Here is a 13690-nt window from a genome sequence, read left to right as displayed (position 1 = left end):
ACAGATCAAGCAGGGTTCATTCCCGGGCGAAACACGACATTTGGTATAAGGCGATTGTTCGGAGTCATGGAGGCACTAGACCCATCCCAACAAGCAGTGGCGACCCTCCTGGACGCGGAAAAGGCCTTCGACTCTGTCAAATGGCCCTTCCTCTTTGAGGTCCTACAAACACTAGGCCTCGGGAAGTACTACATCAAACTCATCACACTATTGTATAACCAACCCCGCTCACATATAATTCTGGGAAGAACTCGTTCACTACCCATAAACCTAAAAAGAGGCACTAGGCAAGGGTGCCCCTTGCCTCCGACCTACGAGCCTGTCAAATACACAGAGGTCGATCCTTCGGCCCTCACAAATTAATAATATCACTCTATGCAGACGATATCGCCCTTTACATTCAAGGCACTGCCGAAAACCTACACCCCATCATGCGGGACTTCATCAAATTCGGCAATTTCTCCAGCCTGAAAATAAATAACAGTAAATCAATAATCTTTCCACTAACTCCAGAGACCCAGAAATTCCAAGATGAATTTGGGTTCAAATGGGAACATACCAAAGTTAGGTATCTAGGCATACAACTGGCCAGATCCCATCATAGGCTTTTTGAAGACAACTATATCAATGCCTTCGAAAAAATCCAGGAGAAGGTGACCAGGTGGAAAGCGCTACCACTCACACTCGGGGGCCGAGTATCGTTAGGCAAGATGGTAATTTTCCCCATATTTCTATACCTCTTCACAAACCTATCCCTATTAGTACCCCAAGCTTACCTTCACCAAGCGCGCAGCATGTTTTTAGAACTCCAGTGGGTGGGAAAACAAGCTAGAATTGCATACAAAACTCTAATCCAACCGGTGAAGAAGGGAGGAATGGCGCTCCCCAACCTAGAACGGTACTACTGGGCGGCACAAGGCCAATTCCTGGGACACTGGTACACCACCCAAGTTGTACGTCCCCATGTGCAACTTGAAAGAGCGGTAGCGTCCCCCAACATGCTAAGGGCAGTTATCATGGGACAAACACACATACCACACGCAACACTAAACACAGTACTCGCAACAATCACAATTTGGAAATAAATAGCGGGAAAATGTGGCATACGGGAAACATTTTCCCCCCTTCTCCCTATAAGATTCATCCCCGAATCCCCCTAACCTCAGAAAAAGTATACCTGAACTGGACAGACAAGCTCCAGCTGCACACTATGGGGGACCTATTCAACGACCAAAAATTCCTTACGCCCGAACAAGCCAGAGCGCGTGGAGCCACCACAGCCCTTGACACCTTTATCTATTTCCGCCTCAGGGTCACCCTCCAGGCCATATTCCCCTCATTTCCACAACAGCCGCCGACGTGGCAACTGCTGCATGGAGTCATCCAGTCCCAGGGAGAAGGCAGACTAGTGTCACTAATATACAAAACCCTACTAACCGACACAGCCCCACCACCTCCCACTCCGAAAGCCAGATGGGAGAAGGCCCTACGAGCAGAAATCCCAGACGGAGACTGGGACTACATATTAGCTCAGACCCAAAGAGTAGCTCTGAACACGAGATACAAACTGATACACCTAAAATACATACATCAGGTATACCACACTCCCGCCAGGATACGTGCACACCATCCCAAATCACCGTCATGCAGTCGATGCAATGCCCCAGTAGCTGACTTTCTTCAACTGGCATGGTCCCGCCCTGCCATACAACAATTCTGGAAGTCAATCCTGGAAACGACGGCAGCAATCATCAACACCCCTCTGGAACCCCACCCCAAAATCACTTTACTTGGACTTACTAAACACCCACCCCCCTCAGTGCGCAAACTAGCAGGGCTGTTGCTACTGCTTGCCTGGAGAAGGATAGCAATGTCATGGGGGAAAGGTCTGATACCGACAACCCAACAATGGCGGATGGACATAACATATTGCCAAGACACCAATGCGAATTTCATCAGACTTCTACCCCTCCATGGGCACCCCCACGCCCCCGACATCTGGGGCCCATACATCACCTATCTAATGTCCACCCCAAACCAGAATCGCGTGACTCCTCCCCAGAATCCAACGCCGGTGAGCATCCCAACGCCTCACAACGAAACCACATTAGCAACGCTCAATAACATCTACATACAGCAAGTCCAACACCTAAATGGAGAAAGGAACAGACATGTGGGGGAAGTGGGCGGTCAGAGAGAGCGACCGACCAGGCTATGTCTTTCTTTTTGTTATGTTTAATGGTTTCTCATTGTTAAACTACCGAAAATAAAGTTTTAAAAATTTTTTTTTAAAAAATGATGACGAATACGCAGGAGGATGCAATCTATTTGAAAATACCAGACTTGACATGGGTGCCTCTGTCCAGGAGGTTGGAAGAGATACACCAGAGGATGTCTTTGATGTCAAAATATTTTGCCAAATGGTCAAGAAGAGTGGGATGGTTATGATATGATATATGGCATGGCATTTATAACACGCCTGTACACAAGTGTTTCTGGTTGCCAGTGCTGAAAGCAGAGGACAGGATTGGGAGGATGAGGATAGATGACTAGCCAATGACTGCAAGAGCAGTCTGTAGAGGGCAGACTCAGTCCCTCTACAGGTCCGATAACCAGATTGGTGGATTGATAGCCAGCAGGAAGGCCACAGTCTTCACTGAAAACAAGGAGCAAGCCGTTATTGGGGAGGTTGTTCCACAGACTTCTGTGGAGAGGTGTAAAAAGACCTATCCTGTAAATAAACAGGGTGCCTACAAAGTTAAACCAAAACCTTCTCATTGGGTAATGTAGCAGCTCAATCAGGCTTCAGTCATCAGAGGGGATGGGCTTTTACCAAAGTACACTTATATATAGACTCATAGACCACAGATAAATATATATATACACACATATACATATATACACACACACACTCAGTATTGCATTACGATTACAATCAAATAAGTACTTAAAAGCATATACCACAAAACCAGTAGTATATAAGAAAACAGTGAAACAATGCGAAGAAAAGAGGATGGGACACTGGTTCCAATTCACTCCAAGACATACAACATAGGGGGCTAATCTAACTGGTGAGTAGCAGACCTATAAAAGTTCTAAAAAGGTAGGAAGAAAGGGGTTTAGGAAATGTTAGAAAGCAGGCCCCAATAGCTAACTGTGATGGGTCAGAAGAAGGACATGGAGCCTGAAGTTTCATCTCACTGATCATTTAATTAAACAATATGGATGACCGCCTATCTTTACCTATACTAAGGGTTTTCCCTACCTAACAAAATCTAACTATGTTGCTCGTCAGTGAGTCCAAATCAGAATTGGTCCACTGTCCCAACTAACCTATTCTAAACCTACCACTATTATGACAACATACATCAGGAGAATAACTCCCTTCTCCTGTAAATTGGCTCTTCACCAAGTTTACGTCAATAAGCAATTCTCAAATACTTCTTGGTAACTACTTTTATCAAGTCCCATAATTCTGGTACTGGGTTCTTCAGGTTTCCAGCCTCCCCTTTGATTTGATTACTCTTTCGCTCCTTCTGATAGGGTAACTTTACTCAACTTAAGACTTTCCTCTTGTCCTCCTAGGTTCTTAATCTTTATCTCACAAACGCTAGTTCCACTTTGGACTGGGTCTTTATTTCCTATTTGAATTCACTCTTCAGGTTTTCCCTGTTCACAATGTTGCTTTATTTGCAATAGCTCAAGAATTTCCCTCTCTTTTCCTCGTAAGTCTTCCAATAACACTTGTCACTGTGTTAATACGTTGGGCCTCAGAGTAGGGCCGAGCAGTAAAATTTCAATGGTAACACTATTACCACTGCATTACCGCTCCAACCAATCCAGAGTTGGGGGAAACTGAGCATTCACCTCCAGCTCTGAGCTTTAGATGAATGCGCCAACTTTCTGCCCATTTGCGAGGCAATTACTGCGGCATAATTTCCGCTGCGGTAATTGCGCCGAAAATACCCAATTGAGTCTCATGGACTCAAAATAAATGGTGGCTTACTACACCACCGCAACTTGTTTGTTTGTTTGTTTGTTTATTTGGTATAGCGCAGAACCAAACCCGAAGGGGTAGCTGGGCGCAAACAGTACAAGATTACTTAAGAACTTAGTTACAGGAGAAATACAATTTAAGCAGTTCACAATTAGATCAGGAAAAGTGCAGTTTATACAGTTCACATTAGATCAAAGGTAAGTGTACAAAGAACGCAGAAAGGAAAGAAAAATGCAGAACTACGGTTCAGTCTAGTTGATCGGATGTCATTCAGCTGGTTGCAGACGTCTAGTGTCTATATGGGAGGGGGAGGTCAAGCTAAGTGTCATTGGCACGAATCCAAGTGAGGACTTTTCGCCTGAAACTAGAGTAAGGTTGGTCCATTCTGAGATCCAAAGGGAGTTTGTTCCAAGTTTGCGCAGCTATGATTGGGAAACTAGAGCCGCCGGCTGTACTCTTTTTGTATCTAGGCATCACTAAGGTGAAGGCGTTAGTCAGTCTAGTGGGACGGTTTGAGGTTCTCTTGTGGATTCTGTTGGCCAGATAAGGGGGGGGCAATGTTGTTAAGACATTTGGATGTGAGGGAAAGTATTTTGAGGGTGATCCTATCTTTGATTTTTAGCCAATGGATATTTGTCCTAGAGGTGGAGATGTGGGCTCTGTTAGGAATATTTAAAGCTACTCTGATAGCGTTATTTTGGAGAGTTTGTAGTTTGTCAAGGATGTACTTGTTAGAACCTGCATAGAGGGCATTGCAGTAATCCAGCTTGGATATGATGAGAGCATTGGCTAATGTGATGCAGCTAGTCTCAGTTACAAATGGTCTGCATGCTCGGATCAATTTGCAAGTATATGCAGTGGAGGATGTTAGAGAGTTCGTTTGTTTTTTGAAGGTGAGCGCTGAGTCAAGATAAACCCCAAGGGTTTTGACTGCAGGCATCACTTTGATGACGTTATTGTCGATGTTAAATGAGGCATAGTTAGGGTCAAGTTTTTTGATGGCCAACGCTGAGCCAAGGATCAGTAGCTCAGTCTTGTCGTCGTTCAGGCAGAGGCCATGGGATGCCATCCAAGCCTGAATGAGGAGATATATCTTATTTACTAAGGCCGTGTCTTCCAAGAAGTTACCCGAAAGGGGGATTAGAATCTGAGTGTCATCTGCGTAATTAGTGTAGACAACACCCAGTCTGTCCAACTTATCAAACAGGGGCTTAGTAAAGATGTTATACATCGTCGGAGAAACACATGATCCTTGGGGAACACCGCATGAAACTTGTATGGGATCAGCGGCTGCTGAGGGGGAGAAGACTCCCATTGTCCGGTTTGCAAGGAAGGATTGTACCCAGGTTATGGCATCACTTGAGAAATGAGCGGCCGAGCTTAGGTGATTGCATAAGACTGCATGATCTACCAAGTCGAAGGCCGCAGATAGGTCAAGGAGGAGTAGCATAGCTGATTTACCATTGTCCTTCAACTCGTCAATTTGGGTCTTGAGGTCAATCAAGGCTGTTTCAGTACCATGAAGGGGACGGAAGCCAGATTGCCGTGATCCTAGTAAATTGTTAGTTTCTAAGTAGTCCTGGATTTGCAGGTATGCTACTCTGTCTATGATTTTAAGTAGGAAAGGGACGGCAGTGATGGGTCTGTAGTTAGTTGGTATAGCAGGGTCAAGTGTTTGTTTTTTTAGCAAGGGAAGCACCCAGGATTGTTTGAGGTTGTTAGGTACTAGATTAGACTTAAAGGATGCATTAATGAGTTTCGAAATGAAGGGTGCTAGGTCTCGAGCTGCATCTTTTATAATTTGGGCCGGACAGTTGTCTCCTTTACAGTTGGAGGGTTTTAGGGATAGTATGATTTTTTCTGTCTCCAATATGGATATTTTTCTGAAGCTAAATGGGTGAGGGGTGTTAGATTGGTTTGGGAAGAGCGGAGGTTGCAGTATGGGTTCTGTTGGCAGGAGCAAGGAAGCTTTTTTGTTAGCAATTTTGGATTGGAGCAAGCTAATTTTACCCGCCAGGGCATTTTGTATATTAGTGCACCAGGGCTTATTTTTAGGAATGTTGTCAGGTGGGGTTATGGGTGTTTCCATTTCACGGAGGATGGAAAATAGCTCCTTAGTGTCTGATTTGGCTTTAGAGATTCTATCATTGAAGGTATTTCTTTTAGTACTCATGATTTCCTTTTTATACTGTTTGGCGAGGGTGGCTAATTTAGTTTTGTTCTCCTCAGTGGGTGAGTGTTGCCAGATTGACTGCAACTTTCTTTTTTGGATTCTAAGGTCTTTCAGGTGTGGCGTGAACCAGTTGTTAAGGTGACAGAGTTGTTTGCTTTTGCGCAGCTTGGTAGGGGCAATCGAGTCAAGTGCCTTGATCATTGAACTGTTGTAAGCTTCTACAAGCGACGTGGGGTCTGTGATGTTGTCTAAGTTATTAAGAGTAGGGAGAAGGTGGGGTAGGAGTTGTTCTGATGTGATGTCTTTTTTACTTCTGGTGGGGAGTGGCGGGGCCATGAGTATAGGTTTAGGTCGGATAAGGTCTAGCGAGGCATTGAATACAATTAAGTGGTGGTCGGTCCAGGATTGTGGTATTATGTTGGTAATGCTGATGTTACAGTTCCGATCAGCAACCCAGTCTAGGGTTCTACCTTTGGCATGAGTAGGAGAGGAGACTTTTTGAGTTAGGGCGTAGTCATTCAGGAGTGAGGCGACAGATAGGGCATGTTTGTCGTTGCTGTCATTAAAGCCCAGGTTAAAGTCTCCCAGTAATAGTATTTGAGCGTGGTCTTTAGTATTGTTAGTTATGATGCTGGTTAGGTCGTCTTCAAAGATTCCTAATGGTCCAGGTGGTCTGTAGATAACATGCAAGGTGAGAGTCCGGTTACAAGAGAGGTGCAATTTGGCAGTAAGGAGTTCACAAGATGGGAATATCAGGGTAGTAGCTAGTTTGATAGGTAAAGTGGCTTTATGAATGATGGCTAGGCCGCCACCTTTAGTGTTAGGTCTATCGACTCTTAGTAGTTGGTAGCCGTCAGGTATAGCTAGCATGATGGCAGGGCCAGCCGCATCATGGAGCCATGTTTCGGTTATGACTAGTAGGTCTAGGTTTTCATTAGTTAGAGTGTCCGAGATCTCAGTAGCATGGGCGACCATGGATCTTGCATTAATGAGAGATCCAATTATTGATAAGGTACTAGTTGGTTGATTCGAGGGAGGTTGTTTATTTTTAGTGGGGGCATCTCTTTGTGACGGTGGCTGGTTAGTAGTTATAGGAGCAGGGCGGGGGGTGGTGGGTTTGGGGTATTGCGAACGTTTGTTTGCTAGATCGATATAGCCTCTGTGATTGTGGTAGGAAGATGGTTCATGAAGACAGGACAGTCTTGCCCTCAGTCTCGTGTTTCTGTCCTTAGCAGGGTGTGAGTCCGCGGATGCAAATTCCATGGTGGTAAGGAGGCTCAGAGCAATGTGTAAGGATTGGTAATGGGTGATTTTCATTCTGGTTGTGGGCAGGGATGAGTGGGTGGGCAAGTCCAAGTTCAAGCTATGGGCGTGGACTAGGTTGCATGCAAGGGCACGTAGCTAGTGGTTCGGCGCCAGAGAGGTCTAAGCAGTCTGTAGAGAGACCTGTATATTGGCAGTTAGGTGAACTAGGCAAGTACCAGTAGGCTAGGTTCTATGTGGGCAAAGCGGTGGCAAACTAGGCAAGTGTAGAAGGCTAGCTAGGTAGTGTGTCACCTGAGTGTGTCAGGGCAACTAGAAGCACATTGAAGTATATAAAGTGGCTAGGGCAATGTTATACCTAATGACAACCATGGGGCAGGGGCACAGGTCAGGGCACAAATCAGGTGAGGTGCTATCTGCAGCAGCACAGATTACGGCAAAGGTCAATTGTGGTCTATTGGCGACCATAGGGCACAACACAAATTGAGGCACAACTCAGGTGAGGTCTGATGGCGACCATAGGGCACAGCATAGATTAAGGCACAGGTCAATTGTGGTCTATTGGCGACCATAAGGCACGACACAAATTGAGGCACAAATCAGATGAGGTCTGATGGCGACCATAGGGCACAGCACAGATTAAGGCACAGGTCAATTGTAGTCTATTGGCGACCATAAGGCACAACACAAATTGAGGCACAAATCAGATGAGGTCTGATGGCGACCATAGGGCACAGCACAGATTAAGGCATAGGTCAATTGTGGTCTATTGGCGACCAAAGGCACAGCACAAATTGAGGCACAAATCAGGTGAGGTCTGATGGCGACCATAGGGCACAGCACAGATTAAGGCACAGGTCAATTGTGGTCTATTGGCGACCATAAGGCACAACACAAATTGAGGCACAAATCAGGTGAGGTCTGATGGCGACCATAGGGCACAGCACAGATTAAGGCACAGGTCAATTGTGGTCTATTGGCGACCATAAGGCACAACACAAATTGAGGCACAAATCAGGTGAGGTCTGATGGCGACCATAGGGCACAGCACAGATTAAGACACAGATCGGGCAGGGTCTAATGGCGACCCTAGGTGCAGTACATTGTAAATGTGGTGGAGTTTGAGACCAAGGTGAGACAAAAGTCTAAATTAGGTAGCGCCAAGGTTCTGGTGGGCCACTTAGGCCAGTGGAGACGTAAGGCAGCAGCACTGACTAAGTTTGACTAGAATAAATGGCACAGGAGTAGACTACACAAACATGGGTTAGGAGACGTTGAGTGGCGAGTGCACTACAAATGCATTAATTAGGTTGACGATGCAGATGCGATGCGAGTGGCTCAGAGGTAGTATACTGCGTGGATGGCTGGGTGTAGGAGACACTTACCCAAATATGTTGCGGCAATGTGGCAGGAGTCGGCCAGCGTTTCTGGCCCCTGGCTCCCTGCCGGCGAAAGGTGATAGGCTTATGGCAATGAGCAGGGCCAATCAGGTCAGGCCTGCAGTGGTAGTGTGGGGCTGAGGCAGCACATCGTAGTGGACGACGAAAAGCAGGCGGCCATCTTGTGAGTATCACAGCCTCCTCGAGGACAGTGGCGCCTGAGAAAGCAAAACTGTGAGGAGCGGTCACAGTTGAATGGGCTGCAATTCTGGACGCACAGGGTGGCTCCGTGGGAAATATATTTCAGATCCCTTGAAAATTCGATCTTAGCGGCGAGGTGCACGGCGGGCTGCGGGGGCCTGCGGAATTGTGGGCTTCGTCCTTGCCTCACCTGGGTTGTAGCCAGCACTGCTCCAGCAGTGTGGAGGGGGTCCTGAGCCTCCAGGCTCGGTGCTTGTGATTAGCACCGGACCAAGTTGCGGTAATGCCAATTGCTTTGGGCAGTATCCCACCAGATTTATCGCCGGGATACCACCCACTTATGCAAGAGCCCTTTGTCTCTACTGGGACGAGTATGAGCATTTCAATAATTATTCTCTTTCACATCATTCAATATCAATACTTTCTCCTCATTCAGTCTCAAGGGTCTCTCCTTAATCAATATCAATTCCTTATCAGGACAGGGACGAGTATGAGTGTTCCAATAACTATTCTTTCTTTTCATTCACTTCCAATATTTTATCTGGACTGGGATGAGCATTCCAATAATGTCCTGCAGTCCCCCTATGGGTCTCCCGCTTTCCCAGTCACCTGTTCTGCTCAGGGACAGCCCCACTGGGTTTCTTGATGGGGTGGGACTTTCTCTGCCACTTGTCAGGTTGGCCTTCCGAAGTGCATCTGGTATTATTCTTTTCTGTGGCCACATACACAGTCTCACCGGATCTCGTTTTCCGGCTTTCAATTAAAGGAAGCGGTGTCAGCGTAGTTCCCGGACCCACTGGTCCACCACTGCTTGAGTATGGTCACGCCACCACTTCTCTCCCCTCTGGGGGTAAGGATGCCTTGCATACAATTCGGTTTCTCTCTACTTGTCTTCTTGATACCACGCGTCTGCAATTCCCCTCAGCTTCGTCTTCGGCATAGGATGTTGCGCATCAAGCTTCTCATCTGCATCCACTGCGAACGGATTTATATTTCGCGGGTTATCTCTTGCAGCTTCCCAACGATGTACTTCTGGAGTCTCCAGGGGTGGCTCGTCCATAATGGGCCCACGCTCAGGACCCTTGCATGCATGCGCAAGAACCTGGAAGCTTCCCAAATCCTGCTCATGCTTGAAGGGGCTGGAGCACTGGAACCTCCAGACCTGCCGCGGAAGGTAAGTTTGTTTATGTTCATTTTTTTCATTTAAATTATGTTTATGGATGCGTGAAAGCTTGTGTTATTAGGAGAATGTATGATGATGGATGCTGGTGTGAATGAGAGATTTCTGAGTGTATGTTGTGTAAATGTGTGTGTTTGTATGTTTATTATTTATATGTGTTGGGGTGCATGTATGCTTGTGTTTTGAGGGAGTGCATGATGGATGTTCATGTGAATGCAACAGGGAGTGCTTGCTGTGTAAGTGTGTGTTTTTGTAGGTTTATTATTTAAATATGTGTATGGATGCGTGCGTTATGATTGAGTGCATGAGACAGCGAGATAGGTGTGTGAGTGTGGGTGATGGTATTTTGTTACTGGACATCTATGATATATGTCTAGTAAAAAATACCATACCTGCCCCCCTGATCCTCCAGCATCTTGCATACACACATAATCACTTTGATTATGTGCGTGTGTTTGGCACTGTGGGACCCAGGGGATAGGCATGGTGTTTTTCTTACTGGACATCTATAATAGATGTCCAGTAAAAAAAATATCATCCCCGTCCCCTGGTCCCCCAGTGCCTGGCATACACACAGAACCACATTGACTGTGTGCATGTGTGAGTAGCTCGGGACCCAGGGGACAAGGGTGTTATTTTCTTTTTTACTGGGTATCTATGATAGATGGCCAGTAAAAAAATAAATAATAAAAGCCTTACCCCGGGGACCCCCAGCGCCTCGCAATCACACAATCACATTCATCATTATTGTGATTATGCCTGACTGCAAGGCGCTGGCACACCACGGAGCAGGCATGGCATGTTTTACTGTGCATGGCTGATAAAGCTAGCATGATAAGTGTTGTTATAAAGCTAGGCTTGCATTTTGATGCAGCCAGTCTAGCCATTTCCTATTGTGGTATGACATTTTGTATTAGGCATCTTTGATAAAGCAAGCAGGATCAGTGGTATTATTCTTACTGTGGCATGACATTTTTATTAGGTCCCTTTGATAAAACAAGAATAAGTGTTATTATGTAGCTAGACTGGCATTTCAATGCAGCCAGTTGAGTCATTTCAGATTGTGGTATGGCATTTTGACTTGGGCATCATTGGTACAGCAAGCATGGTAAGTGTTATTATGAAGCAAGACGTCACTTTTATGCACTTATACTAGCCCTTTGTTATTGCTGTATGACTTTTTGTATTGGGCATCTTTGATAAAGCAAGCATGATTAGTGTTTTATGTAGCTCGACTGGCATTTTAGAACAGCCAGTTTGGACAGGTGTTCATACTTTGGCATGCATTTATTATGGTAAAGCCAACTGGAGTATGTTCCTATGTGGGGATACTGCCATATACTGGCCGAACAAACATGGACATGTGTTCTTATAGTATAATTACTGACATTATGCACAAAGCAAACAGGAGTATGTTCTTATATGTGAATGATAGGGTATAATGTTGTAGTAAGCATGGAAATGTATGGGCACAGCCAGTGTGAAAATGTTTTATACTGGCACATAATGTAGGAAAGGGCATCAAGAAAATATGTTGGTGAAATACTGCTGTGCACTGTTGGCGACTTGCATCTATTGGATTTTTTTCATAAGTTACTCTACAAAACCCAATTGCAAACTGGCTTTTTGCAAACATTTTCTAAAAATAAAGTGTGCTCTAAAATACATCATTTTCACCCATTATTTCAAAATAAATCTCGAGGGGAGAATCCCCCCTCCAAAACCCCTTTGCGTGGTGTGGGCTCCATCGCCATGCTCGGTCATGTCAGGGAAAAATATTTACGCCCCTCCAGTTAAAAAATTCACCAGCCGCCACTGGGAGTCACTCTACCTCTGCAGTCTCCACCTTTTCCTTTTATGACGTAGCCATGTAATTTCCCAGGCACTGTCTCACAGTCGATTCTTTCTGTTTGCTTAACAGTCTGTATTCCAATATAAACGTTTTTCCATGTCTCAGCACAAGGTAACCTTTCCATGAAAGGGTTCATCAGGTTTCCTGATCAGAGTAACACATTTTAGTATGTTCTTCACGCCTTTCATCACTGGATATTTTTGAAGGTCTATTATCTGTATGTTTGTTAGGGAGTCCCTTATAAGAACAGGAGGCCCTGTCCCCAAAAGGGGAGTCTCTTCCGGTGAGGTCCCGCTTGCCTCTACCCCTGTGGAGGGCATTACGTAGCGGCTCCCATGATTCATCACGGAACACAAATCAACAGTGAAACCACTGTACATGGCCTGACTTGGTCAGAGTTCACCTTGAGAAACATGGTAAAACAATGCAACTACTAGGGGTACTGGAAAACGATGACATTTTGTACTAGAGAGTGCACTGTAGGGATTATATAAGAACCTATATTAATGTCACTGGTACCTTCTAGAATTCCAGCATTTGTCCTAAAAACGTCAGTGTGTAGGTAAATAAAAAGGTCGATAAAAAGGTAATGCTAAAAGTAGTCATTAAAAAGGAAAAATAACTTGTGTTGTTTTTTAACAGACAAAACAAATGAAATCCAGCTTTTACAATCGTGTGATCACCTTGTAATTTATAGCTATAAAAGGTGTTTTATGGACACAGAGCGGACAGCAATCATTGTGATTTAATTTCTCCAAGAAACACTACATTTATACAATTATTTTTAATGTGATGACTATTGCAGGTATTCCCGCTTTACTTCGCCAAATACATTGACTTTGTTATAAATTGACTTTGCCATGCCTTTAGGTTTTGTCCGCATCTTTACATTGTGAAGATGGTAATAGATGGTTATGGATAGCTGGATAGCGCAAGGTTAGGTTTGGGGTCAAGGGACGGAGGGGAGGATTATAGAATAGATAAGAAGGGGGGTACAGGGTGTCTCCTCTGCAATGACAAAGTTAATGTCTAGCGAAATGTATGTAGACAAATACATTTCGGGTGAAGTAAATGACGGTGAAATGAATGCTAGCGACCAAGCATAGTGGCCATAATTCACAAAGAATTGCATTTGAGCAAATAAGAACTGCCCATGATCCTCTCGGCTTTGCACCCAAAACGTTCTGCCCGATTAGCAAATCTTAAAAGCAGAGCAATTCCTTGAGATGCTCGGGTGCAAATAAGATTCAAAGACTTGCTCAACGGCTTTTCCGAGAAGGTCCAGGCCCAAGTCTGCTAAAGTGCAGACCCACATAACAAGGAGAGAGATAGAGAGATCACCTGATCCGTAGCTCTTTCAACCTTCCTCCTCGGTTCCACGTGTATCCGACTCTATACTGAGCTGGACGACCAACAGCTGGTCGGACATTCCCAGCATGACGAGTCTTTGGTGCTCTAAAAGGAAAAGAATATCAAATTCATTCATGGAACTGGGGTTGTGCGCAACATAGAATGACATTTCGTGCTTTAAGCTCTACTTTTGGAAGATCCTTACATTTGTCAAACTAGAGGCAGAAAAAGGAGGCCCAACAATGAGCCACATGAAGATTGCTTAGCCATGGCACCAGACTTGACCACATCAACT

The 13690-nt window shown here is 45.2% G+C and overlaps 1 protein-coding gene across 1 annotated transcript in view; it reads right to left on the bottom strand.

The window, feature by feature from the left end:
* Positions 1-13690, bottom strand: part of SFI1 (SFI1 centrin binding protein) — a 1072759-nt gene that overhangs the window by 1042407 nt on the left and 16662 nt on the right. The window contains exon 2 of the mRNA XM_069619815.1: positions 13387-13500. Coding sequence (XP_069475916.1) covers positions 13387-13500 — 114 coding nt within the window. The remainder of the gene's footprint in view (positions 1-13386; positions 13501-13690) is intronic.

This window comes from Ambystoma mexicanum, chromosome 10, assembly GCF_040938575.1.
Source record: "Ambystoma mexicanum isolate Mex_15411 chromosome 10, UKY_AmexF1_1, whole genome shotgun sequence".
Classification (NCBI taxonomy): domain Eukaryota; kingdom Metazoa; phylum Chordata; class Amphibia; order Caudata; family Ambystomatidae; genus Ambystoma; species Ambystoma mexicanum.
Note: the sequence above shows the minus strand (reverse complement) of the source record. Positions and strands in the feature narration are given on the sequence as shown.